The sequence below is a fragment of the Argentina anserina genome, chromosome 2 (assembly GCF_933775445.1).
Source record: "Argentina anserina chromosome 2, drPotAnse1.1, whole genome shotgun sequence".
Taxonomy (NCBI): domain Eukaryota; kingdom Viridiplantae; phylum Streptophyta; class Magnoliopsida; order Rosales; family Rosaceae; genus Argentina; species Argentina anserina.
Genome location: NC_065873.1, coordinates 22891063 through 22915748, shown reverse-complemented (window position 1 = coordinate 22915748; position 24686 = coordinate 22891063). Strand labels below are relative to the sequence as shown.

The following is a 24686-nucleotide window of genomic DNA, read 5'->3' as shown; positions in this document are numbered from 1 at the left end:
TTGCCAATCCTTGGTTACGAACATCGTCCAGATGTAATGACTAATGACATTGCTTTGATTCATATGAGATCTTAAGTGAATAAGAACTTACAAAAAATCTGTACTTTTGTAGCGTATACCATCAACATTCATCAAGAACTTGAACAGATGCTCAATGCAAGTATATCGTCTTAGAGGCCCAAGTGGACAATGTTGGGATGTGGAATTAGATAAGAGAGGTCCTCGATTGTTTTTCCATAAGGGTTGGGAGGATTTTGTGAAGTATCATCCTCTAGAAGTTGGGGATTTTCTGATTTTCAGTTATGATGGTGTGTCAATGTTCAAAGTGACAATATATGGTAAAACTTTATGTGAGAAGAATGTAACAGCAGCCAAGAGGGGAAGTGAGAGCAATGGTTTTGCTGCCGTTAGAAGTGACAGTCGTGCTGACAAAAAGAGGGGTAAGTCGCTGGGTTATACTCTCTTTTACTTCTCAACAGCTGTCAGCTGTTGGAAGTTTTTGATTATGTGCTAATTTGTAATGACTTCTTTTACTGCAGCAGTTGATCATGTAGAAGAAACACCGATTCCATTCCAGTCAGAGAATCATTTTGTCTGTAGAACTTTGAGGAAACATACATTGTTTGGGGTGGTGAGTACTTGGTTGCCCAATATACATTCAACTGTGCAAGTCAACTATTATTCTGATTAATAGTACAATATAATAGGTGCTTTATGCTCCATGTTACTTGAAAAATTAAATATTGCACAGTTTCGATATAAAGTATAAAATTTATACAATCTACATCTTCATCATATTAATCTTGAAATATCCATTACTTGTTAATGATTGAAACTTTTCAATTAAAACAGTTCTGGCTAGCATGATTGCATGATCTTTTTATTAGTTTTCCCCCTGATTTGAATTTTTTCCAATGCAGAGGATTCCAATGGAAGTAGTCAAAAAGCATGGTTACAGGGCTGGGATGACCTTAAAGATCAAAGATGCATTTGGGAATTCCTGGGTTGTTGGACTTGGTGGTAAGCCTCTGATGATGAGGCCGGGATTGTCAAAGGTTTTCAAAAAACACAAAACTTCACCTGGGGACACTGTCATCTTTGAGTTTGTCAAGCCAAGGGTAGTGCAATTTCAGATTATCAAAGCAGGAGCTTAATAGCAGCCTCTGATCCATAACTTGTCTTTCAAAAATAGTTTCATTAGTTTATGGGTTATGTAATGCGATTCCGCACTTGTACTGAGACGAGTTTACATCAAGCTAGTTATGACGGATATGAAAAATGCCTTGGGACAAATATAATGTGATTCTGCAGCCACCATTATTTGATAATGATGCTCCACCACAATGCACCAGATTTTGAAAATTCATACTCTAGATCCCAATTGTTCTTTTCTCTGTAGGGCATGGTTTTAATGGCACTAGGCCCAGCAGTTGTATAGTCATGCCTTCATCAATAAAACCAAGCTGCAACTTCATTTATGTCTCCCTAAGATCCTGAGATCCCTTCACAAGGGATTGTTGAGTTCCCAAAATATGTTTAATGAGTTCCCGCCTAGCTCGATTAGCACCCGCTTAGCAGTACTAACGAGACTGGTCATAATCTCGTCTTCACACTATTTGCAATTCAGCCATATGTGAGTGATGGTGTTTTGTACCTCGCGACAACAAAATGGATATCTATTTGTTATTTGGTTCATCTCAACATACATCTCTTCTTGACATGTGTTGAATTTGCATCTTGAATGGGTTTTCTTGACACACTACTCATATTTGAATTTTCCACCCCCATCGATATGGCCGGTCACAACACAACAATTGTTGGAGACAGTCCTAAATTTCTATTCTCATTACTTAACGGACGAAATTCGTATTAGAAATTCAACACAAACTTGATGAAATTGACGGTATGACCTCTACTTCCAAATTCTTCCCAACAACAAAAAAATAATCACCAGACAGAGATGCCCCATTGGCCATCCCAAGGCCGAAGACAATATTCCCCAAGATCCTCCAGGGGCATTCCCGACATTTTCCCCTCAAATGAATCTATTCCCACAGCCAAGTAGCAGCAGCCAAAAAACAAAATTTCAAAGCACCAAAATGACCAAAAGTCCAAAAAGCTCATGGTTTTTGGAGGGAGGGAAAAAGGAGTCCTCTACTACTGTGAGAGCGAAGAACGAGTCTCCACCATAACCCCAGACGCCTCTCTCTCTCTCTCTCCACCCCCATTTTCTCTCTCTACACCTCAATTCCCTCTCTCTCTTCGCACCGCCGCAATGTTCTCCGGCGGCTCCGCCTCCAGGTCCCACCAGAGATCCTCAATCTCGCCATTCCGTTCCCGCAAGTCGCCGGCGCCGCCGTCCAAGCCTCCCGTCCGTCCCGCCACGCCTTCCTCTACATCATCTTCCTCCTCCCGACCGCCGTCCAAGCCCTCTGCCCCCTCGCCGGCCTCCGCCTCCAGCTTGACCCCGCCCGATGTCTCCAAGGCTAAAGAGAATGTCACCGTCACCGTTAGGTTTCGCCCCCTCAGGTACGGCTGGGCTCTCAGCTCCAGCTCCGTCACCGTTTGAGTGTTGAAATTTTGGTGCCTTGGAATTTTTGAATTTTGAATATTTAGTTTTGGGGATGAAATGTGGGGTTTGAATTTGGTGCAGTGCTCGTGAGATTAACAAAGGAGATGAGATTGCTTGGTATGCTGATGGTGACTGTACAGTGAGGAATGAGTTCAACGCTGACATTGCTTATGGATTTGGTTAGTAATTTTTTACAATTTTTCTTCACATTTTTTTATATAAGAATTGTTTTTGTTGCTAATATACTCTCATTAATTTTTTGAGTTGTATATAGAGAAAAGCATTTAACTCTTAAGCTACATTTCGAGATTAAGGACTTTAATGTTTGAGTGGTTTTGTAACTGATTATGTTATTTGTGGTGGTTGCTGCAGATAAGGTTTTTGGTCCAGCAACCACGACGCGCCATGTATACGATATCGCGGCGCAGCATGTTATCAGTGGTGTTATGCAAGGGATTAATGGTAAATACTTTTACTGAACTTGAATTAACCGCTGCACATATACTTTGTTTCAATGTTAGTTGTCTTTTGATGCCTCTGTAACATTGAAAGCTTACGGTTAACAGTCGTAGTCAGTGAGCTATATGAATGTATGTGTATGGTGAAGACTTGTGATTTCATGTTGGCTTGATGTTGCTCTGTTTTTGTGCAGGTACTGTATTTGCATATGGTGTTACTAGTAGTGGGAAGACTCATACAATGCATGTAAGTTGACATTTGTGAATATAGTAAGCACTAGTCATTTTGGGGGCCAACATCTTCTGTAATCCATTGACATAAGTCTATGTCATATGCAGCCTTTATCCTTCTATTGTTTTCTTTACATTTCACCATGGTGAATGGAGATTCTTTAAAAACAAATTGTAATGCCTACTGACTGTTTTTCTTAATCCATTATGATAATACATCCCCCTTCAAGGCCGTATGTTGCTCAAATTTTGCTTTGACCTTTCTGTCATAGACATTCTGCGTCTTATCTTTCAGTATTTGCAAGTTATAGAGTATGTTTCATTCTTTAATCCAGGGGGAGCAGAAGTCACCTGGTATTATTCCTCTGGCAGTGAAGGATGTGTTTGGAATTATACAAGAGGTTGCAGATGCTTTCCTAAGCTAATTTGCAATATTTATATAATGAGTTTCTTACTTTAACCTGCTTATGATGTCAGACACCTGGGCGAGAGTTTCTTCTCCGTGTTTCATATCTTGAAATTTACAATGAGGTTAGTCTTATCTTAATGATTTTTTTACTATTCTATTTAGGCCTTTATCCAACAGAAAAGAAGAATTTAAACCATAACAAAGCCACTTTTGTTATGCTGCTGTATCTATTAGCTCAAGTTGCTTTTCATCCTGTTTCTTTGACAGGTCATAAACGATTTACTTGATTCAACAGGACAGAACCTACGAATAAGAGAGGATGCTCAGGTGTGTGTATGATCATAAAAGACCTACAAGTCATTGTTTATGGCCTTCGAATTGTGTTGAAAGTGCTACTTTATTGGGCAGGGAACTTATGTTGAAGGAATCAAAGAGGAAGTTGTTTTGTCTCCTGCTCATGCTCTTTCCTTAATAGCAACTGGAGAAGGTATAGAAGCACACACTTTTTTCTGGGTGTAAATTTTCTTGTCTCTATTAATCTTTGTGTCCGAGTCAAACTCAGAAATAATAATAATTAGGGAACACTATTATCCTTTTCCCTATCTTGCTGTTGCTTTTCCCTCCCATCCCCTTATTCTCTGTACCTTGTGCAGCTGATCGGTAACATTCTTTTCTGTTGATTGCAGAGCATAGACACGTTGGTTCTAACAATTTTAATCTACTAAGCAGTCGCAGCCATACTATCTTCACATTGGTAACTGCCTTTAATATTTGATTAAATTGGTAATATGTTCTGTTTGTAGTTTGATAATGCCATATTCTGTTAGGTTCAATCATTATTTACCACAAGTCTTTTCTTGTTTTTTAGATATATTGGTTGAGTACTATGTCAATTAAAAGCTTGATTAAATTGAGAGATGATGGAGCTTAGGAATCTCTGCGAATTAACTCATCATTATTATTCTATAGATTGCATTGCTCATTATTCCACCTTTGCTATAATTTTTTTTTCAGACTATAGAAAGCAGTCCGCGAGGTGAAAATGGAGAAGAAGATGTCACCTTGTCCCAGTTGGTTAGTTCTTAAATTGTTGTTCCTTTTCAAAGTTTAATTTGTGTTGTCCGATAGTGTAATTTATCCAGGCCAAGTGTCCAACAATGGTTGGAATTTTATTATGCAGTGAGCCATATATAATTCAAATTTCCTTCATTCCTTGGCAGCACTTAATTGATCTTGCAGGATCTGAAAGTTCTAAAACTGAAACGACTGGATTGAGGAGAAAGGAGGGCTCATACATCAATAAAAGCTTGCTCACGCTAGGCACTGTAAGATAATTCTTATTGTCGGTCTCTTTGATTTTCAGTTCCACTAGTTCAATACATACAATTCCTCCTATGAACACAAATATACACTTATCTATTCTCTAGTATTATGTTCTTCCCAGTTCCCACACCCATACCTGTCAATTCAAGGGCACAATATGCCTGAAAACACTTGGTTTTCATCTTTGATTGCCATTCATGGTTTTATATTGGAGAGCTGATCAACCACAGCTGATATGCTACAATGTAGAGCTCATGAATTTCCACTTGCATATATGATTGCATTTAGTTATTAGATAATTCTCATTTGAAATCATTGCAACACATGTGAATTTTTTCTTTTAATCTTATAATTGTTTCTTGTTGCAGGTGATATCCAAACTCACAGATGGGAAGGCAACTCATATTCCTTATCGAGATTCAAAACTCACCCGTTTGTTGCAGTCCTCCCTCAGCGGTCATGGTCGTATATCTGTAAGTCTCATTCAATTCATACTTTCTAGTCTTCATATGATCATATTTTTCTGTTTTCAACTATTCAAGTAGCTGTCATGCAAAGTCTCTTTTTGCTAGTAACGCAGTACTAACACCCGAAAACATTCTTGATATGGTCATTTTAGCTCATTTGCACTCTGACCCCTGCTTCTAGCAATACTGAGGAGACGCACAACACACTGAAGTTTGCACATCGGAGCAAGTATGTGGAAGTAAAAGCTGCCCAAAATAAGGTGAATATCAGTTTGAATTTTTATCCTGGGTGGCGTTAGCATGAAAATACAATTTTATTTGTTTTAATGTTACCTGTTTTGATGGTTCTTTTATTTATTTTTATGTTTACTTTTAGATTATCGATGAAAAGTCTCTTATCAAAAAGTATCAAAGGGAAATTACCAGTTTAAAGGAAGAGCTTCAGCTGTTAAAACGTGGCATGATGGAAACACCAAATGTACCTGCATCTACACAGGAAGACCTGGTTAATTTGAAGCTTCAGGTTTGTGCATGTGATCATATTTTCTTATAAGTTTTTTTTTAGAGTTAATACTTAATTATCTAACAATAAAGCTTTAAATGGGAAATCAATAAAAAATTATCCTTTTGTCAAAACAATAAATGAGGTAGCACTTCTCTATTCGGAATCATTAGACTAAATACTTTTGGATGCATCTTAGCATTGTGCCTTTCAGCCATCCATAATTGATTAAACAGCTGAGAAATAGTATCAAAACTTGAAAAGCTAGCCTATTGATCTGAGGTTTAAGGCGTCTAGGAGATAACAAACTGTCCATAGTTGATCAAAGAGCTGAGAAGTAGCACTACAGCTTGATGCTCTAGTCCTTTTTTTTGGGGTAAAAATTGACAAGCTAGCCCACCAATCTGAGGTTTACGGACGTTTGGGAATAAAATATGAGGGTGCTAGATCAATAATACTCTCTAGTCTCTCTCTTTCTCTCTCTCTCTCTCTCTCTCTCTCTCTCTCTCTCTCTCTCTCCTATTTTACATTTTATTTCTTCTAAAAAATCAATAATGCCATTTGTCTTTTTCCTTTCTTTTTTTTTTGCATCCAATGATTTATTTTTTTTTAACAATTTGTTTTCTGCATGTAAAAGCTGGAAGCTGGACAGGTGAGATTGCGGTCAAGATTGGAAGAGGAGGAAGAAGCCAAGGCAGCTTTAATGGGAAGAATACAACGATTGACTAAACTAATCTTAGTCTCCACAAAAAATAACATACCACATAGCATATCTGAAAGGCCTAGCAATAGACGGAGGCATTCATTTGGGGAAGATGAGGTATGTGGTCAAATAGTTCAGCTGTTTAGATGGAATATAGATTTATTGAAATTTGTTTTAAGGGGGAACTTGTTTTATGATTATGATTCTCAAATAGAAACTGTAGACAACTGCTGTGATCTTCCTCATCAAGTTAATAATTGACCCATTTTCAATGCAGCTAGCATATCTGCCTGATAAAAAAAGGGAATATGTGATTGATGATGATGCTCTAAGTTATGCTTCCGAGATTTCAGTCGAAGGAAGAGATGAGGTCACTAATCTTGACGAGTTGGTCAAGGATTACAAACGAAACAGAAGACGTGGAATGCTTGGATGGTTTAAACTGAAAGTAAGTATACATTTGTTTCTGTAGTTCTGACTTCAGTATGGCTTTGATATTTACTGTTTATTGTAGGACAAAATATAGAATTTGGATAATGCGATGACAATTTTCCTTCACCTTTGTAATTCAGTGCTTACTTTTAAGCTAGACCTTTGTTTCTCTTCTTTATTCTGAATTTTCAATAAAACTTATGGACGGATGGTCGATGCCAGTCAAGGCGTCAAATAAACTACTCTGTAAAAACTGCTTCTCTAAAATAGATTTGGCCATATCTAAAATTAATCTTTTTTTTGTTATGCTAATGTCTCGACTGCATATTTTAAGTGTTAGGGTTAGCTGTAGATTTGGGAGAAACACTTGCATATCTTGTTGACATAATATCATACAAATAGGTGGGCCCAACATGAAAGGGATGCATTGTTGTCAGATGATCAAGTTGATAGCTCAGCTATATTGTTAAGCCTTGTTATTTCATTCCCCATAAGTTATAAGTTAGTTAGTTCAACCACTATCTGTATAGTATACATTCATCTCTCTGTCAATGTACACCACTAAAACTCTCTGATTCATTGAGTTATACAAGAGGAAAATATATATTTACTTGTGGCAAGATGATTTATACTATATGGATTGAACACTCATCCAGACAACACTCAACTGCTTTCTCGACAGAAACCTGAGCTTCTCATGGGATTGTCACCAAGTGCTGATAGTGAGAGCTCTTCTACTAGTGGTTCACCAGCACCTTGTTCAAAGTCTTCTCAAAATAAAGTCAACTCCATTGATTTGAAGGATGGACGAAGAAAGTCTGTCAGCAGAAGGGGAGATGATCATACCATCATTGACTCATTTCCAGAAAGAACCCAAGCTGGTGATTTGTTTGGTGCTGCAGTTGGTGGTCGGCATTTGCCTCCAGTTAGGGGAACTCTATCCTTTTTTTAGCTTCTGATTTGAGTAGATAATTATATGTTCCAAGTGAGTACGAGATTATGGAATGATATAATGAGAAGCAATTGTGCATGCATGCATGCTTTGGTATTACTAATAAGTGTAATATCAGTCTGATATGTAGCATTTGCATTACATTGTAGCATGATGATATAATGCTAACTGGATTTGCTATACTACTCTTTTGCAGACTGGATTCACAATAACCGATCAAATGGATCTCCTTCGTGAGCAAGTTAAAATGTTAGCTGGGGAGGTAGCATTGTGTACAAGTTCTCTGAAAAGATTGTCCGAGCAAACAGCTACCAACCCAGAAGATTCAAAACTTAGGGTGAGAAATCACTTTAACTTTTAGGGCCAAGTTTTTTAATCTGATTGGTATCCTTGTGGTAACGTTTCGATGCTTATGTTGGCTAAAATAGGAACAAATGCAAAAGTTGAAGGATGAAATCAGTGAAAAGAAGTTTCAGATACGTGTTCTTGAGCAACGCATGATTGGATCACTTGAGATGACTGCGCATAGGTCTAACAATAGTGAAATGTCTCAGGTAACTACTCTTTTTGCTAATAATTTGAAGAGAATCTGGGTGAACATGTCTTTCTTATGCAAAATTTTTGGATCAGATATCTTTTAGGCCTCTACAAAATTAATAATTATATTATTGAACTTATTAATACCATTACCGCAGAGAGTGTCGCCTTGCTACATGTCTTTCCTCTTATCAGAAGATCCTTAATTCTCTTCTTACAAAAAAAAAGTGAAATTCTGTTGGTCCTTTTTGTGTAACATGGTTAAGCATATTTCAATAGAACAAAAACACAAGCACATGTCATTACTTGAGGGATATTGGATATTCAAATCTAACAATATTGATTATGCAAGGGAATTTAAAAAGCAAAGAAAAAAAGTGTTGCTCTATGTTTACCTGAAATTTTCTGATTACAGACCTTAGCCATATCATCAATTGATGATCGGAGCTACATTTCACATGATCCACTTATATTAAGATAATGAGTAATAAGCTTTTATTTTTCTCAGTTTTAGGGTTTCTATTGGTATGTCAAGTGTTATTTAGCAGAATATGAGCTCGTTTTAAAATATTTTAGTAAGGCATTACTTTATGCTTTCTGATCAGTTTGCTCCATTTTCATGCAGGCTTTGTCCAAGCTCACTACTCAGTTAAATGAGAAAACTTTTGAACTCGAGGTTTGTTAATGATTATATCTTCATAACACTGATAATTTGAAACCATTTACTAAGTTGATCAGTTTGGTCATTTGATATTAATTCAGATCAAGACAGCAGACAATAGGATACTTCAGGAGCAACTACAGATGAAGGTACTCGTATAGATGTGTGGCTCCTTTTGTGCACTCTATTCTTTTTCTTCAAGTGCTTTATTAGAAATTCACTTTGTTGCAGAGTTCAGAGAACGCAGAAATGCAAGAGACAATTCTGCTGCTAAGGCAACAACTTAGTTCTAAAGAAAAGAACAATGATGAAAGAGATAGGATCGCTCCATTTGAAGAAACCTGTGCTGATGAAAATACACCGACCAGTGTGATGAGCTTAAACAGAATCCTATCCCTGGAGGACTCCAAACAGTGTAACAAAGATGCATACTTTAAATCACAAATCCATGCACAGGTTATCCTTTGCTTTCCTTGCATCTCCAGCTCTGGGAAACCCATTATCCTTTCTCCTTTTGGTTTCTGTATCTTTATTGCTATGTGGTCACCAATGGCATTTTAATTTGTTTTCTTAGGCTTCTAAAATAGAAGATATGAAGCAAGAGAGGGTGATACTGTCTGAAGAACAGGAGGGGCTCGAAGTTCAGAATCTGAAACTTTCGGAAGAAGCTTCGTATGCCAAAGAGTTGGCTTCAGCTGCAGCGGTGGAGCTTAGAAACTTGGCTGAAGAAGTAACAAAGCTTTCTTATGAAAACGCCAAGCTGACTGGTGATCTTGCTGCCGCAAAAGAGCTTCAGTGCCGATCAAACTGTTGCCAAAGGTCTACTTCATATGATATGAAGAAAAATAGCAGAAATGGGGCCCGAGCTAATGGATTCCATAAAAAGTCGGAGGATGTAGTTCTGGTTGAGGAGCTGCAGAAAGAACTTAGTGCAAGATGTCTAAGAGAAGCTGCTCTAGAGAAAGAACTATATGAAAGAGATCAGTTAGAACATGATCTACGGATTACACTAGAGAATGTGAAACAACGTGAAGTTGATTTGGAAAATGAGCTGGAAAATATGCGGATGGGGGTTGCGAAATTGAGGAAGTCTGGTAATATTGCTGATGATGTGTCAATTCAAGGGGTTCTTGAGTCTGAAAGTTCACATACGAGACTTAGAGATGGGAATGTGCCATCTATTGATCATTCATACGCTATGTTCAAGGACAATGAAAGCAGTGAAAACTTGAATGAGATGGGTACATTTGAAGATTTAAGAGCCAGCTATATGGAAGAAAAGAGAAGACGCAAAGAGCTGGAGTCCTATATTTCCAGGTTCAAGGTATGTTCCGTGTTAACTAATCTAGTAAATGATCCTGTGGGTTATTTTATGAAATACCCCCATCTACTAATTATATTAAAACATTTAGCTGTAGTTGTGATAATTTATTTTTAATCATTTTTATCAGTTCAATTTTAGTTCATTTTCACAGAGCTCTGTAATGGAAACATAAATAGAGTTTAAAAAGAGTATTTTCAGGGTGAAGATGTTGCTGGTCTTGATGTCACCACTCTTGAACAGTTGCAGAACCTTCATGTTGAGGCTATAACAAAGATTTGCCATGCAAAGGTAATTCTTCTGTCTACATGCTGGAAGAAAAGTAGGAAGATCCACATTTTTTTTCATTTACACCTTAAAAGTTCGTGAATATTTGTTGCTTGGACAAAGGTATCGGAGCCGTAACTTTGATTGATAATGCTGGATTTTTCCTATATGCAGTGCGCAAATCGTGTCTTGTAGCAAGCTGAGAGCACTTATTTAGCGAAATCCCAGATTGACGTAGTTAGGTATTCAGGTTAGTTTTGTCCGATCTTTTATTGGCAAATGCACGTTGCTAACTGCTCATTAGACATTGCTCAAAGCCTCAAAATCATGGAATAAGGGTGCCATGAACTAGAAGATAGTACTGATGAACCTTTGCACTTGCAGGTAGTCAGCAGATGTTTAATGTGCTTTGTACAGTTTGGTAACAGTAACCAGATCAACTGACTTCCTTCTACTCGAGGAAGCAATATTGTAGGTGATGCAGTTGTCCAGTAACTTAAAAGTTAAATGGTTACTGAAGAATATTATATACTATATGTTAATACATGCATTCATCTATTGGGATATATACCCACTTGCATTTCCCAGCCTGTAACTTCTATTACAGGCAACATACCACGGATGAGTGGTGCTTCTGCTTAAAATAGACAAAGCTTCTTTAACACCAAAAAGTTGTAACCAGTATCTGCTACATATAAATCCAATAGATTTCTGCATATACTATTTGGAACGGAGACTTCTTTGTACATGGCATCACTAGTCATCAGAAGCAAAAGCAGGACAACGCTCCTCCAAGATACCCAAATTGGCTACATAGAGCTGGGAAACACCTTCACAATATTCACGAACTACACTGGAAAAAAGAGAGTTTCTTGATGAGAAACCCTCACCAGAGATTATGGCAAAAAAATAAATTTGTAAGAGTAAGGATCAGGACTTGGGAAGCCTATTGCAATTTGCCGGACCCCATCCAATTCGCCGGTTCTCATTGTCATATATCACAATTTTATCTAACAAAGTAATATCTGTAAACAGAAGAAAAGAAAGAGATAAGGAACTTGACCACAGAAGAGAAGAAAAGAAATTACTGAATGAGGGTTTTTTTTTTGTCAGCATACCTCCTATAATGTTCATGCTTCCCAGTCCAACTTCAGAGCCGTTCAATATCCCCAAGCACACATTGCCATGTTTCTGAAAAGAAGAATTTTGTCAGATATGCTTTTCAGGGTCTTTTTGTTTGTCAACTGCTAACAGGAGGTAAAGAAATAAAATTTGGCTGCTTACTGAAACTATGAGATAAGCTTCGGGTGATATTTGCAGCTGAACATTCTTGACATTAGTAAAGCTCAGTGAGAAGGGTTTGAAATAACTTTGTGCGTCACGGACAGATTTGAAAGGTTTGCTGCCTTTCCAGCAAATTGGCAGGGATGTGTCTTCAGTTGCATCCTTCAGAGGCCTACCTTTCAAATCAGTTCTCAACTACATACATGATCATCAATTCAGTTTCTTTGCAGATTATTCGAACAATTAACTACAAAAGAATGGCAGGCAACTGTTTCTTCTCACCAGCTTAACTAATGCTCCGTAAGCTTTGGAATTGAAGTAAGTGTAGGAGCTCCCACTGTCAAAAACCAAGTCGAGGCCCTTCACACCAGTGGGCTTACCACCAAAGACAAGTTCTGCTGGTCCAGATGAGTAGTGATTTCTATATATAGGCAAAGATGAATACAAATTAGACACAATACTCAATTACAAAGAACATGGGATAAATTGAAGCTACTTACTCCAACAAATTGCTTGACCTTGGAGTCCACATGACTCCTGAAAAAGGGACAATATCATCCCCAAAGAACAGATATCCTCCTCCTTGCCCACTTAAACAGTGACCAACCACATTTTTAGTCAAACCCAGGCGACTTAATTGTGACACAATGCTCACTTTGCCAGTACCAAGGCCAAGAACTCCAGTGGTGGAAGGCAAACTTAGACCAGAATGTTTTTGATCATATCCACACCTGCAGCCAACAATAACAGAATTAAATCTTTTAGATCATAAGTAGAATGTCATGAGCTTTCTTTTCAAGCTTGATCTGTTGCATAAAATTTGGTTTACTTGCATTTTTGAGCTTCATCTCCCAACTATTATGAAATTGAAGGGGTTCAAAATAAAATGAGCAACATCAACAGTTTCTAATGCTGGTAATGGATATGAAAAGATGACAACTAAAACCCCACCCAAATGTCAAACGAGGACCAAGCTGAGAGCCATTGGTGAATTTCAGGGGAAAGTAATCCTTGACCAGCACACCCAGAGATGAACCTTGATCAGCATATTCAACTTCATAGTCACATTGGTCACTTGGAGTGTTGCACGGATAACTTGCCGGTGAATGAAATGCCGCACAAAGAGGGTCTTCACATTGAACAAGGTTGTTTTTTGGTTTATAAAGATGCTCGCGGGGCTATACAAAGATACACACACACACACAAGCACTAGGTAAGAACATGGTCATAATGCCGGTCCAGAAGTCCCATAATATATAAAAAGCTTCACCTTGGTACAGCCGGTACAGGGAGCATCACATTGGACCCATGTGAGATCACTACCAGTATCAATATCAAGGTCGAAACGCTTGCCTGGGTTGCCAATGCTGAGGGACACAGAGTAGTACCTGCAGAATGAAATCACAATTCACAATCAAATCTTGTAAGGAATTCACACACCATATCAATAAGGGGTTTGGATGAAACGGAAAAGCCGAAACAGAAAGACTACCATGTACTTCCATCTAATCAACCAAAATGCACAGGAGATCGTATATGAAAACAAAATGAAGTAGATCACTATAAGAAAATATAAAGGAGGAAATTCTGCACCTTTTCTAAAGTGATTAAGGAAAGATTGAAACTTTTTTTACATATACAATATAGTGGATATCAGAAACACTGATCAAGACAAAGGGAAAGTACTGTGATCAAGTTCAGTTGCCAAAAGCAATCAGACAATTAAAAAAAATACAAAAGAGAAAAAGGGTATACAAAAGTTAAGCACAGAAACACTACTCTATCAACTTACTAAACGAAAAGCCAACTGCTCAGCAAAAACAATACTGTAATCCCAGAAAAATCTAAACCGAAACAGAGAAACATAATCCAATAACTAAAAGCATCCAGCAATCCAAGAACAGTTAAAACTTGGTCAACAAAATAATCAACCAAGAAAGGAAAGATTAAGCTTTAATCTCCCAACAAGCTCTACAAATCCTCATCCATTCCCTCACAACAACTCAACACAGATTCAACTGTGAATTAAAAACAAAACACAAACGAATTAAAAAGCAAAGAGGTGGGAAGAATCTAATACCCAAGAGGATAAACATTGCCCTGAAGAGGGAAAACAGCAGAAGAACCATAGGTGTCCAAGTGGGCCGACTTCTTATTCGTCTGGGGCTGATTGGTTTCGCAGAGACAGCAACAGAAAAACGTTGCAGACAAACACAGAACCAATAACGCCGTCAATGTTAATCGGGGTTTAACGCTGCGACCCATTTGTGAGTTTGGATGAAACAGTGGGGTTTAAGGTGTTGGGAAATCGAAGAGGGAGTTGGAGGAGAGGCTTCTCCAGTAGTCGAACAAGTCTCCACTTTGTTTTCTACGAGGAAGAGTCTATTGGAAAATTTTGCTGAGGAAGTTTCACCGCGCCAGCAGAGAAAGACAACGCGGATTGATTGTCTTGGTGTCAAGGTCGAAACTGCCCCACTGCGTTGAGTTACTCGCTGTTTCGTAAGGGTAATATGGTCATTAACAGGTGTGCCAGTCAAACACAAAATGTGTTTTCTCCCAAATACAGTGAAATACATTATTCTAAAACAATGTCTGTTGAAAATCAAATAATAATACATTCTCAAGAAAAATAATTAAATAATAATAACTTCAATCAACATTGCAACCTGAAATCAGACTTTAAATTGTGAAGCTTTTTTTTTCTTTGACAAATTGAACTGTGAAGCTTGAAGAAGTCCCTTGGGTTATTACGCGGAAATTCTTAGGATGCTTCCTTGTAATATGCTCTTTCATATTTGTGGTTCCATAATTCTACTTTTGTGGAGTGGCTGTAGGGTTTAGTGACAATCCAAGGCCTAAGTTTCAGTCTCTAAAAATTACTATTTTCATGAGTATTCTAAGCTATATCCTCGAGTTACTGTTGTAATTTCCAACTCTAAGTGATGCTAAGTAAGTACGTGATTCCCTCTCAAAATAAAAGAGAGATAAATAGATAGCCAATGAGCGTTTTGGATTTTGACATGACTCATCAGTTGATATAATCTATCGATACAAATTAGTCTCTGGACTTGGGAAAACTTGTTAGAATGTCTTATAGAAAAAAAATGTATCGACAAAAACGGATGGATTGTTTAGCATGAGATAAGGATAAATTCATGAATTGACTTCTCCATCCAAGAAATATCACACGCTCAGTCACATCTACCGTTCTTCTTTCTACCATACAATGCAGTTCATACTAGAAGACTCATAAGTCATCCACGGGACCAGAGAGCTTCTTCCAAGCTACCATAAAATTAAGCTCCATTTCCATCCTACCCCATTGCTCATTGATTATTTCGGAGGAAAATTTAGGTCAGACTTTCTATTTGATTAAATAGCAACCCAATACAATAATGCACACCACACAAGTATCAGTCTACTATTGCCATAATCCGATCTTTGCAAATTCATAGCTTTCTGCAACTCCTCCATCTTTGCTAAGTAATCTCCCTGGAAACCGAAGCTGGTTATGAATTGTTCTTGCTAGTTGAACTTCTCAATCTTCCTGCAATTCGTTGATTCATGTTAGAGGTAAATCCGCACTCAAAATTTTCATCAACTAACTTATTACTTTATTAGTCAACACTCCTCTGCTTTTTATCAATCATACAGATTTTTGTATTAGCTAGCTTTTTCATAAACTAGTCCTCACATGAATGTACAGGTTACGAACATGGCTGCGGCTTCTTCATCTTCTACTTCTGTTGCTCGTGTCCTCCCTCAACAGAAATATGATGTCTTTCTGAGTTTTAGAGGAGAGGACACCCGCCTTAAATTTGTAAGCCATCTCTATGCTGCTTTGGAGAGGAAGAAAATTTATACTTACATGGACGACAAGTCACTTGAGAGAGGAGATGAACTTGGACCCGCCTTGTTGACAGCAATCGAGCAATCCAAGCTTTCGATAATCACTTTCTCAGAACACTATGCCTCTTCTGCATGGTGTTTAGATGAACTTGTGCATATAATGAAATGTAATCAAGATCATGGACAGCTTGTTATACCTGTTTTCTATGATATCGATCCTTCACATGTACGGTGGCAGGAAGGGACATATGCAGATGCATTTGCAGTTCTTGAAGAGAGATTCAAAGACAACATGGACAAGGTCCACACATGGAGGGATGCTTTAACAAGAGGAGCCAATCTATCCGGATTTCATTCACAATCACAAGATATGAGGTAGTTAACGTATACTTAGTAACTTCATTCTAGTAGTTAGTGTGAGTTACAATTTGATTGATATATAGAGGATTGCTAACTCTATGATTTGTTATCTTGATCCTTATATTCCAGGAATGAGAATGCACTAGTTGAGAAAATTGTCAAGGATATTTGGATGAAACTGATGAATGGTAAATTGTCATATTTTGCAAAGGGCCTGGTTGGGATGAAAAAGCACATTCAACAACTGGAGATGTTGTTATGCATTCCTGCACAAGATATTTGCATTCGCACAGTAGGTATTTGGGGTATGGGTGGTTGTGGTAAGACCACCCTTGCTGATGCAGTTTTTCACCGAAACTCATCTGAATTCCATGCTTGTGTGTTTTTAGCAAATGTTAGGGAACAATCAGAGAAACATGGCCTTAATCATTTGCGAAATGAACTTTTTCGTAAGTTGCTACAGGAAGAACATTTATGTATTGACTCTCCATCCATAGGGTCAAGTTATATCATAGATAGGCTTTCTCGTACAAAGGTCCTTGCAGTTCTTGATGATGTGAGTGACTTGAGCCAGTTAGACATTTTACTTGGAGATCAAGTTCAGTTTGGCCCTGGAAGTAGAATTATTATAACAACGAGAAATAGGCGCCTACTGAAGAAGAGGGTGCATGAGGATCATATCTACAAGGTGAATCTGTTGTCTAATCATGAAGCTCTTCAGCTGTTCCAATCGATTGCATTTGAAGATGACTCTTCTAAACAAGGTTATTCAAAGTTGTCGGAAGAAGTGGTAGATTATGCTGGAGGCATTCCATTAGCTCTTAAAGTTTTGGCTTCCTCATTCCTTCATTGCAATAGTAAAATAGTCTGGGAAGATGAATTTAAAAAAATGAAGACATTTCCAAACCAGAATATACAGAATGTGTTGAGATTGAGTTATAATGGATTAGAAGAAAATGAAAAGGGAATATTTCTTGATATTGCCTGTTTTCTCAAAGGGGAGAATATATCTGATGCAAAAAGAGTACTGGAATTGCGTGGGTTCTTTCCCTCATCAGGAATTGGAATTCTCATTGATATGTCTCTTATTTCTATTAGACACGACCGAGTAGAGATGCATGATTTGCTGCAAGAAATGGGAAGGGCAATTGAAGAAGGTGGTATCGTGGAGCTTGGAAAACGCAAAAGAGTGTGGAATGCTAAGGATGCCTATCAAATATTGCGTCACAAATCGGTTAGTCATAGTCCTTGACAATTTTCAAACTAGCTAGGAAAAAGAAAAACATTGTTTTTGGTTCTTTAATTTTGCCGATTCAGTTTCTAGATGTATGAATATCTTATGTTGAATTCATTGCCTCCTATACTGACATTGTATGCTTGCTTGTTTATACTTTACCCTTAATTTGTAGGGAATTTCAACAGTTGAAGCCATGTACCTTGACATGTCTAAGATTCGAGATATACAATTAAGTCCTACAGCCTTCATGGATATGCAGAACCTGAAGTTGCTACAGTTATATGTGCCACAAGAAGTGCATGAGAAATGTAAACGTCAGAGAAGATGGACTATCGAGGAGAAGCAACCGAGCTTGTTTTCTTGGCTTCCTGTGGTCAAAGCATGGCAGTGTCTCCTTGCCAAATCAAGGATCTGGGGGTCCTTAAGATTGCTAGGTTCCTACGGCAAGGAGTGTGATTATGATTATGAAGTTTTCAAGAAGTACTGCAAAGTGCAATTTCCTAGAGGTCTACAGTCTCTCCCGGAAGGGCTCAGATATCTGTATTGGGATGGATACCCTTGGAAATCTTTGCCATCAAAATATTTTCCTGAAAACCTTGTTGAGATTCATATGCCCCATAGCCAAGTCGAGCGACTTTGGAATAGTGTCCAGGTATGGATGGATTAGTTTTGCCACTTTTACGTCTTCTCTATTTAATTTGCTATTCTTTTAATTTATCTTGTTACTAATTTTTTGCTCACAGAATCTTGGGAATTTGAAATGTTTAAATCTTAGCTACTCCAAACAACTTATTGTAGTTCCAGATCTCTCTCGTAGTCGATATATTGAAAGGATAGATCTACGTAGGTGTTCAAGAGTTCAAGTTCCTTCCTATTTCCAAAGTCTGGAGAATCTTACTTACTTAAATCTGAACGGGTGCGAAAATCTGAAAACCTTCCGGGAGATACCGTGCAATTTAGAATTCTTAGATTTGAGTTTCACCGGAATAGAAGAATTATCGCCATCAATTTGGTCTCACGAAAAGCTTCAGACATTGAATCTTTCGTTTTGCCGGAAGCTTAAAAATCTTCCAAGCAGCACCAACAGTTGTCAGCCGAATGTGTATGGTACTAATCAAAATCGAATTGGGCTCAAACACTTGAGTTTATGTTGTTCAGCGGCTGTGTCTATCCCGGAGTGCATCTACAATTTGAATCATCTTGAATTTCTGGATCTTTCTAACCTCTCGCATCGCAAAAGATGGCCTTCCTCGTGGTCAGTGGTCGGTGGTTTGAGCTCTTTGAAAACTCTGAGGCTCAGATATTGCAAAGTATTGGAAATCCCTGATAATCTCATTTGCTTATCCACATTACAAGAGTTAGATTTAAGTGGAACCATGATTAAGAAGATACCTGCAAGCATCAAGCATGTTTCTGGGCTGCTCAGGCTAGACTTGTACAAATGCCAGAAGCTTCAATCTTTACCAGAGCTCCCGTCGCAGCTAAAAGATTTGGACGCGAGAGGCTGCACTTCATTGAAGAGCGTTGCAAGCTCAATGCAACCTTGCAAACAACATCAAAATCTGGGGCATACTTGCCATTTCGTGAGGGTTAGGTTTACTGATTGCTGCGAGTTGGATGAGACTGCAAGGAACAACATAATGGGTGATGCACAGCTTAGATGTATGCAAATGGCATCATTAAAAGAGGTACATCTCTCTCTCTCTCTCTCTCTCTCTCTCTCTCTCTCTCAATATATATATATATATAGTTATATACATGCTGTTTTCCTACAGGCGCATTCTTTTCATCAAGTAACGGTGGATTGTCCGGGAAATGAAATTCCAAGATGGTTCAGGTATGAAGGGGAGGGATGTGAAATAAACATCCAGTTTCCTCATGATCTTCATCCAACAACAACCAAGAAATACTCATACTTGGATTTTGCTGCATCTGCTGTCATTGCAAATCCCGAATGCGCAATATTCCCCCAGGATGACCCTTCAATCGGATTTCGTTTGGTATGTGAGTGCAGTCTCAAAACCAACACCGACGGGGAAGCCTATCACTACCAGTTCGAATCCACATATATTTGGGGTCGTGTTAATAATGGCTTCCTTTTAAAGGAGGATCACGTGGTGGTGTTTTTTGAACGGTTCGTGTTTAGGCGCAAAGGAAACATGAGCAGTGATGCCATCCCTCTCAACAAGGTAACTGAGGCGTCGTTTCGCTTCTACCCTAAATATTACAACGATCCTGAAAATAAGGTCCTGGGATTGATAAAGGTGAAGAAGTGTGGCATTCACGTGTTGTAAGATGATACCCGGCCACGGCTATCATGAATCTCCTTTTCCGGCTCTTAAATTTTGTAGCACGCACATTCGAGGCAAAATTGTTTCACAATGCATGAAACTGCCGTCTAAAGTTTTACTGCTCGTGCCTTTTAATCCATCAGCAATATTTTCGTCAACCAACTTATTAGTCATTACTCCTTCCTCTGTTTTATCCATCCCACAAAATTCTTGTACGAGCAATTACCTAGCTTAATTATATCATAATCATTTAGAATATGAGTAATACAGGTTAGGAACCGAAACTTAATGGATTGATTAGTACAACGGATTGATTACCGTATTCAACAAATCCCTTCTTTCATTCAATTATCAGAAACACTAGTGCATACGCTATAAACTATAAAGACGGGTGTGTTCTATATTGTTTAAACCGAAACTTATTCAGGTACCACATGTACCACATGCTAATGAACCAAACAACATGTGCAACTCTGAATTAACTTGGTAGCATGTGTTCCTCGTACCCCTTTCTTTCGGCAATGGCCTCTGTTTAAATTCCTTAAGTTATCAACTTGCTAGGATGCTGCTTTGGTATTTGTTACATATTGCTCCCGTAAATATAATAACTGAAACAATACAAAAGTACCTATTCCTTCTTATCATCATTAATTTCATTCTTATTTCACTTGATAAATAAGTGATTCACGTGACTAACGAAGACTCGAAATCCTCCACTAGACAACAAATCGTCTTTTTTAATGGGTTAGAACATGAGTCATTTCTCACAAAAATTTCAATAGAAGATATTGCTAGTTTTCATCTGTTTGTCGGGTACTGAACAATTAATTTCCTGGAAGGTTTTCAGTATATAGCAGTGTACGTACACATAACATCTAAATAATTACTGAGTTATTGACTAACATTTGGTTACAAAAAATAACATAGATGAATGGTTAAGATTCTGAGTACATAAAGTAGGTACATCTATAGTGACTTAGTGAGTGTCCCGTAGGGATAGAGGGTACGTATCTGTATCTATATATACACGTACAGCTACCATCACATTTTCTTTCTTACAATAACTGCAGACCGATTACACATATTTCTCCGCAACTTCATTCTTTCTTGCTCTTCGCTTCCTGAATATGACTTCATTCTTTCTTTCCATCTCTGTGGAACTTCCTGCCCTAGCTATTAAGTAACATCTCTGCAACTTCTTAATATCTAGTTATCACTCTATGTACGTATTTGTATACAGAATGTTTTATAGTTTCATACACACACACAAGGAGTTATATAATTAATTGATTAAGATCGTGTACATTTGAAAGACATATGAACATGCTGGGTTTTGCATGGATGACAGTAGAGGTGGCAAACGGGCCGGTCTATTTATTTTTCCTGCCGAGTTCGGCCGGCTAATTTGCTTAAATATTAAGTTCGGTTCAGTTCGGTCCACGGTTCAGTTCATATCGGGCCAGGTCCGGGCCCGGGCCGAGCCAAGAAGTGGACCAGTCCGCCCCATTAGCATTATAAGACACAATTAACATAAAAAAATGTGTTATTAAAATATTTATTTTATATGATTATTTAGAATAGCACATTTGATAATTTTATTTCTAAAACATTACATATGTCAAAACTATGACTTTTTATTATTACTTTGATGATATTTTTGTGACATAATGTAAATAAAATAATGAAATATCAAGAGGTTTATATTTAAAGGTCTAACATTCAATTTTTATTATTATAATTATTTAAATATTTATATAAACAATATAAAATTATGTGTTTAACGGGCCGGCCATGAATTTATCGTGTTTGGACCGTGCCGGGCCCAAAATAGGCTCGGGTCGAGCCCATGGGCTAAAATATCTAGGCACAACTCGGCCCATTACAATAACATGCTCGGACTTGACAAGACCGGTCACGTGCCGGACTTGGGCTTTTCGGCCCACTTGCCACCTCTAAATGGCAGATTCTGATCAAGTATGGCTGCAGCTTCAATTTCACCGTGTTGTTTATCTCCCTCCTCTTCTGCTGCTTCTTCAGATATCCTCCCTCAGCACAAGTATGATGTCTTTCTTAGTTTTCGAGGTGAGGACACCCGCACTAAATTCACAAGCCATCTCTATGCTGCTTTGAAGGAGAAGAAAATCCATACCTACATGGATGACAAATCACTTGAGAGAGGAGATGAAATTGCACCTGCCTTATTGACAACAATCGAGTAATCCGAGCTTTCATAATCATTTTCTCGAAGCACTATGCTCGTTCTAAGTGGTGCATGAATGAACTTGTGTATATTCTTGAATGCAAGGAAGCATATTGTCACGCCCCGCCAACTTTCATAGAATTTTCCTTGGGAATTTCTGAAGCCAGCATGGCTCAAGGAAGGTATTAGGGATCACTTGAGTATATTTGAAAGCATCTGGAAGACTTTAGAACCCTCTGGAATGTCATAGAAGGTTATTGAAGACTTTGGAAGATCGTAGAAACCTTAGAGCGCCATAGAAGGCTCTGAAAAGTTTTAGAAGTCTCTAGAAGGTTTGGGAACCTTTCGACATCTCTGGAACTCTCTAGAACATTGGAAAGGCTCAAGAACCTAGACCACTCCGGAAGTCTCTAGAATACACAAGGTATCACTTAGACTTGTATAGACTTGTATAGAACTCTCTAGAAGTAAATACACTTGTACATAGTCCTAAAATTCTCTAGAATTATTAAGGTAGGATGGGGAGGCTTATAAATAGCAAGGCACCCCTCACATTTGAGGCATCAAGTAAGTTGCATTCAAGCATACTTGTAAACACTCTTGTAAGTTTTCTTTGTTCAATACAAGTTCTCTTTAGAGATATTCTCTTTGCATTTCAATTGTTCTAGTCAGGTGTTGCATGAGTAAGGCTGAATTAGCATAAGTTGTCTTTCAATTGTTCTAGCCAAGTGTTGCAGGAGTAAGACTGAATTAACATAAAAATTTTGCTAAGGCTGCACAAATAACATAGCAAAAGCGTAAACTCATGACAATACGGTCAACATCTTATACCCGTTTTCTATGGCATAGATCCATCACATCATTCACATGTACGGAAACAGGAAAGGAGTTATGCAAATGCATTTGCAGTTATTGAGAAACAGTTGAGGGACAAGATGGATCAGGTGTTCCTGTGGAGAGAAGCTTTGACAGCAGCAGCAGCCAATCTATCTGGATTTGATTCACAAAATATCAGGTTAATTACGTCTTTAATCCCGTTTTGTCCCTTTTGTTCTGTAAAACTTTAGAAAAAACCAACCCTTATAATCTTTGCTTTTAATCTACACTAAATAGTAAATACATAATTGAAGCTCCCCGGGCCTATGTGTTCCTTAATTGTAGACCGATCTATCTATTGAGAATTCTTTTAAGCTACGGCCTGCGCAAGCTTCTTTTTTTTTTCTTTTTCTTTTTTTGAGAAAACTTGCGCAAGCTTTTAAGAAACAAGAACAATGAAAACATGACCAGCTGGTACACTGAACGTGAGAAACATAAATCTTACAAAGAAAAAAGAACAGAAATTACAAGAACAAAATTAAGGAAAAATAACCTATATATAGATATTTATACATAAATTCTCAAATCCGGACGTCCGGAGTGTTTGGATTCATTTGTTTCGGTGCCAACCTCGCGCAACAACGACGCGAATGGTGTCGGAACGGATGAATCAGAACGGTCCAAATGTTCGGAATTGAGAAACTATATATATAATTAGGAACCTATAATTAAGATGTTGATAAAACGAGTTGTAATCAGGGAATTCTTAAATATTAATTTTTGTTAAAAAGAGATAAATTAGCGTGAGTAATTATATGTGTTGAATATTCTTCCAGTGGTAATTCTTGTAATTTTAATAAAAATATATATTATTATTAATCTTACATGACGGCCTGATTAATATGTTTTGCTGAATTTTGTAGGTGGGTTTAATTTAAAATGTGTCTACAAAATTGGGTGTATAACAAAATACCCCATATTTTTTTAGTAACTAATTTGAAATGTAAAACTAACAGTCAAAGACATTGAGATCAATATTCAGAACAACGTAGTCTTCAAATCATACATATTCTCCGTTGTACGTGCATGGCTATAGTTGGATTAGTACGTACGGCTAGAAGGTTTGGCCATGAATGTAACAACAGTAGAAATTAAACTAGCTAGAACAGAATTCCACAAGCTATAACTTTCCTAATCCTGTTTATCAAGTATTAACAGATGGAGCTAATTGATTGAAAGCCCTTCTAAAACGCTGTCATATATATTTGGCAAAAGAGACATTTAGTTCTTGTGGATATAGTTGTTGGGAAACAAAACACAGAATTCTTAATTTGCTATTTACCCAAAAGAAAAAAGTAAACATTTTGCGGACAGAGTTTCCCACTTGTAATATCTTTCTTTTGGTTTTCTTCGTTTCTTCTTCCAATCTGGCTATCTTTCATGGTGGCCTGAAAATATCCATGCGAACCGGTGCAGTAGCCTCCGGTGTAGCCTCCATTCGAAACCTCTACAGAGCAGCTTACATATCCATCACCAGAAAATGGCAAAAATATAAGCAGAAATCGGCTTCCAGTGATGAAGAACTCAAAGTTGATCAAGTCCACAAGGTTGTAGACAACAATGTACCCGTTGAGGTAAACTAAGAACGTCTTTATCTTAAGAAATCGATCCGATCTTTATATGTTTCGTTGCAAGAGAAATGAGTTCAGATTATGATAGGTCAAAACGTTCAATTACTTTGCATGCATGCATGGACATACATATATATTTACATAAACTGATCATCTAAGGATTGGTATTGATCAGAAAAGCAT

General features: G+C 37.8%; 3 protein-coding genes across 6 annotated transcripts; 2 read left to right on the top strand and 1 right to left on the bottom strand.

The window, feature by feature from the left end:
* The first annotated feature begins 2145 nt into the window (after positions 1-2145).
* Positions 2146-11551, top strand: LOC126783565 (kinesin-like protein KIN-7C, mitochondrial). 2 transcript variants are annotated; one of them, XR_007670883.1, is made up of 26 exons: positions 2146-2529; positions 2654-2751; positions 2945-3034; positions 3225-3277; positions 3597-3662; positions 3739-3792; positions 3938-3997; positions 4079-4157; positions 4357-4424; positions 4685-4744; positions 4891-4995; positions 5362-5466; positions 5613-5720; positions 5837-5983; positions 6600-6782; positions 6943-7113; positions 7780-8022; positions 8246-8386; positions 8478-8603; positions 9212-9262; positions 9349-9396; positions 9479-9703; positions 9822-10571; positions 10770-10859; positions 11010-11085; positions 11220-11551. XR_007670883.1 is itself a non-coding variant. In XM_050509049.1 (26 exons), exons 1-25 carry the CDS (start codon positions 2276-2278, stop codon positions 11028-11030), a joined length of 3396 nt encoding a protein of 1131 aa, XP_050365006.1. In that variant the 5' UTR covers positions 2146-2275; the 3' UTR covers positions 11031-11077; positions 11220-11551. The 2 variants fall into 2 exon arrangements, 1 of the variants encoding a protein (XP_050365006.1); XM_050509049.1 differs by having other exon boundaries at positions 11010-11077.
* On the bottom strand, positions 11332-14500 carry LOC126783567 (aspartic proteinase Asp1-like). Of its 3 annotated transcripts, none has more exons than XM_050509052.1 (9): positions 14200-14500; positions 13390-13507; positions 13071-13297; positions 12620-12850; positions 12402-12540; positions 12120-12314; positions 11954-12026; positions 11773-11860; positions 11332-11688 (listed from the first exon to the last, which is right to left on the bottom strand). In XM_050509052.1, exons 1-9 carry the CDS (start codon positions 14382-14384, stop codon positions 11592-11594), a joined length of 1353 nt encoding a protein of 450 aa, XP_050365009.1. In that variant the 5' UTR covers positions 14385-14500; the 3' UTR covers positions 11332-11591. The 3 variants fall into 3 exon arrangements, with proteins under 3 accessions (XP_050365009.1, XP_050365011.1, XP_050365010.1); XM_050509054.1 differs by having other exon boundaries at positions 11332-11683; positions 14200-14499; XM_050509053.1 differs by having other exon boundaries at positions 11332-11860; positions 14200-14498.
* A 911-nt stretch (positions 14501-15411) lies between these two features.
* LOC126783564 (disease resistance protein RPV1-like) lies at positions 15412-20014 on the top strand. Its single transcript, XM_050509048.1, has 6 exons — positions 15412-15692; positions 15826-16343; positions 16458-17562; positions 17738-18217; positions 18309-19253; positions 19341-20014. The coding sequence occupies exons 1-6, from the start codon at positions 15684-15686 to the stop codon at positions 19857-19859; spliced, it is 3576 nt and encodes a 1191-aa protein (XP_050365005.1). The 5' UTR covers positions 15412-15683; the 3' UTR covers positions 19860-20014.
* The last annotated feature ends 4672 nt before the right edge of the window (positions 20015-24686 follow it).

Bases quoted from the DNA above. Each gene is read 5' to 3' on its own strand.
- LOC126783567 (XM_050509052.1), bottom strand. From the start codon at position 14,384: ATGGGTCGCAGCGTTAAACCCCGATTAACATTGACGGCGTTATTGGTT. The intron at 12,027-12,119 runs GTAAGCAGCCAA...TCTTCTTTTCAG, and splicing joins AAGCTTATCTCATAGTTTCA to AAACATGGCAATGTGTGCTT. The intron at 11,861-11,953 runs GTATGCTGACAA...TTCTGTTTACAG, and splicing joins AAGCATGAACATTATAGGAG to ATATTACTTTGTTAGATAAA.
- LOC126783565 (XM_050509049.1), top strand. From the start codon at position 2,276: ATGTTCTCCGGCGGCTCCGCCTCCAGGTCCCACCAGAGATCCTCAATC. The intron at 3,663-3,738 runs GTTGCAGATGCT...TTATGATGTCAG, and splicing joins TGTTTGGAATTATACAAGAG to ACACCTGGGCGAGAGTTTCT. The intron at 5,984-6,599 runs GTTTGTGCATGT...TGCATGTAAAAG, and splicing joins TGGTTAATTTGAAGCTTCAG to CTGGAAGCTGGACAGGTGAG.
- LOC126783564 (XM_050509048.1), top strand. The intron at 17,563-17,737 runs GTTAGTCATAGT...CTTAATTTGTAG, and splicing joins AAATATTGCGTCACAAATCG to GGAATTTCAACAGTTGAAGC. The intron at 18,218-18,308 runs GTATGGATGGAT...TTTTGCTCACAG, and splicing joins GACTTTGGAATAGTGTCCAG to AATCTTGGGAATTTGAAATG.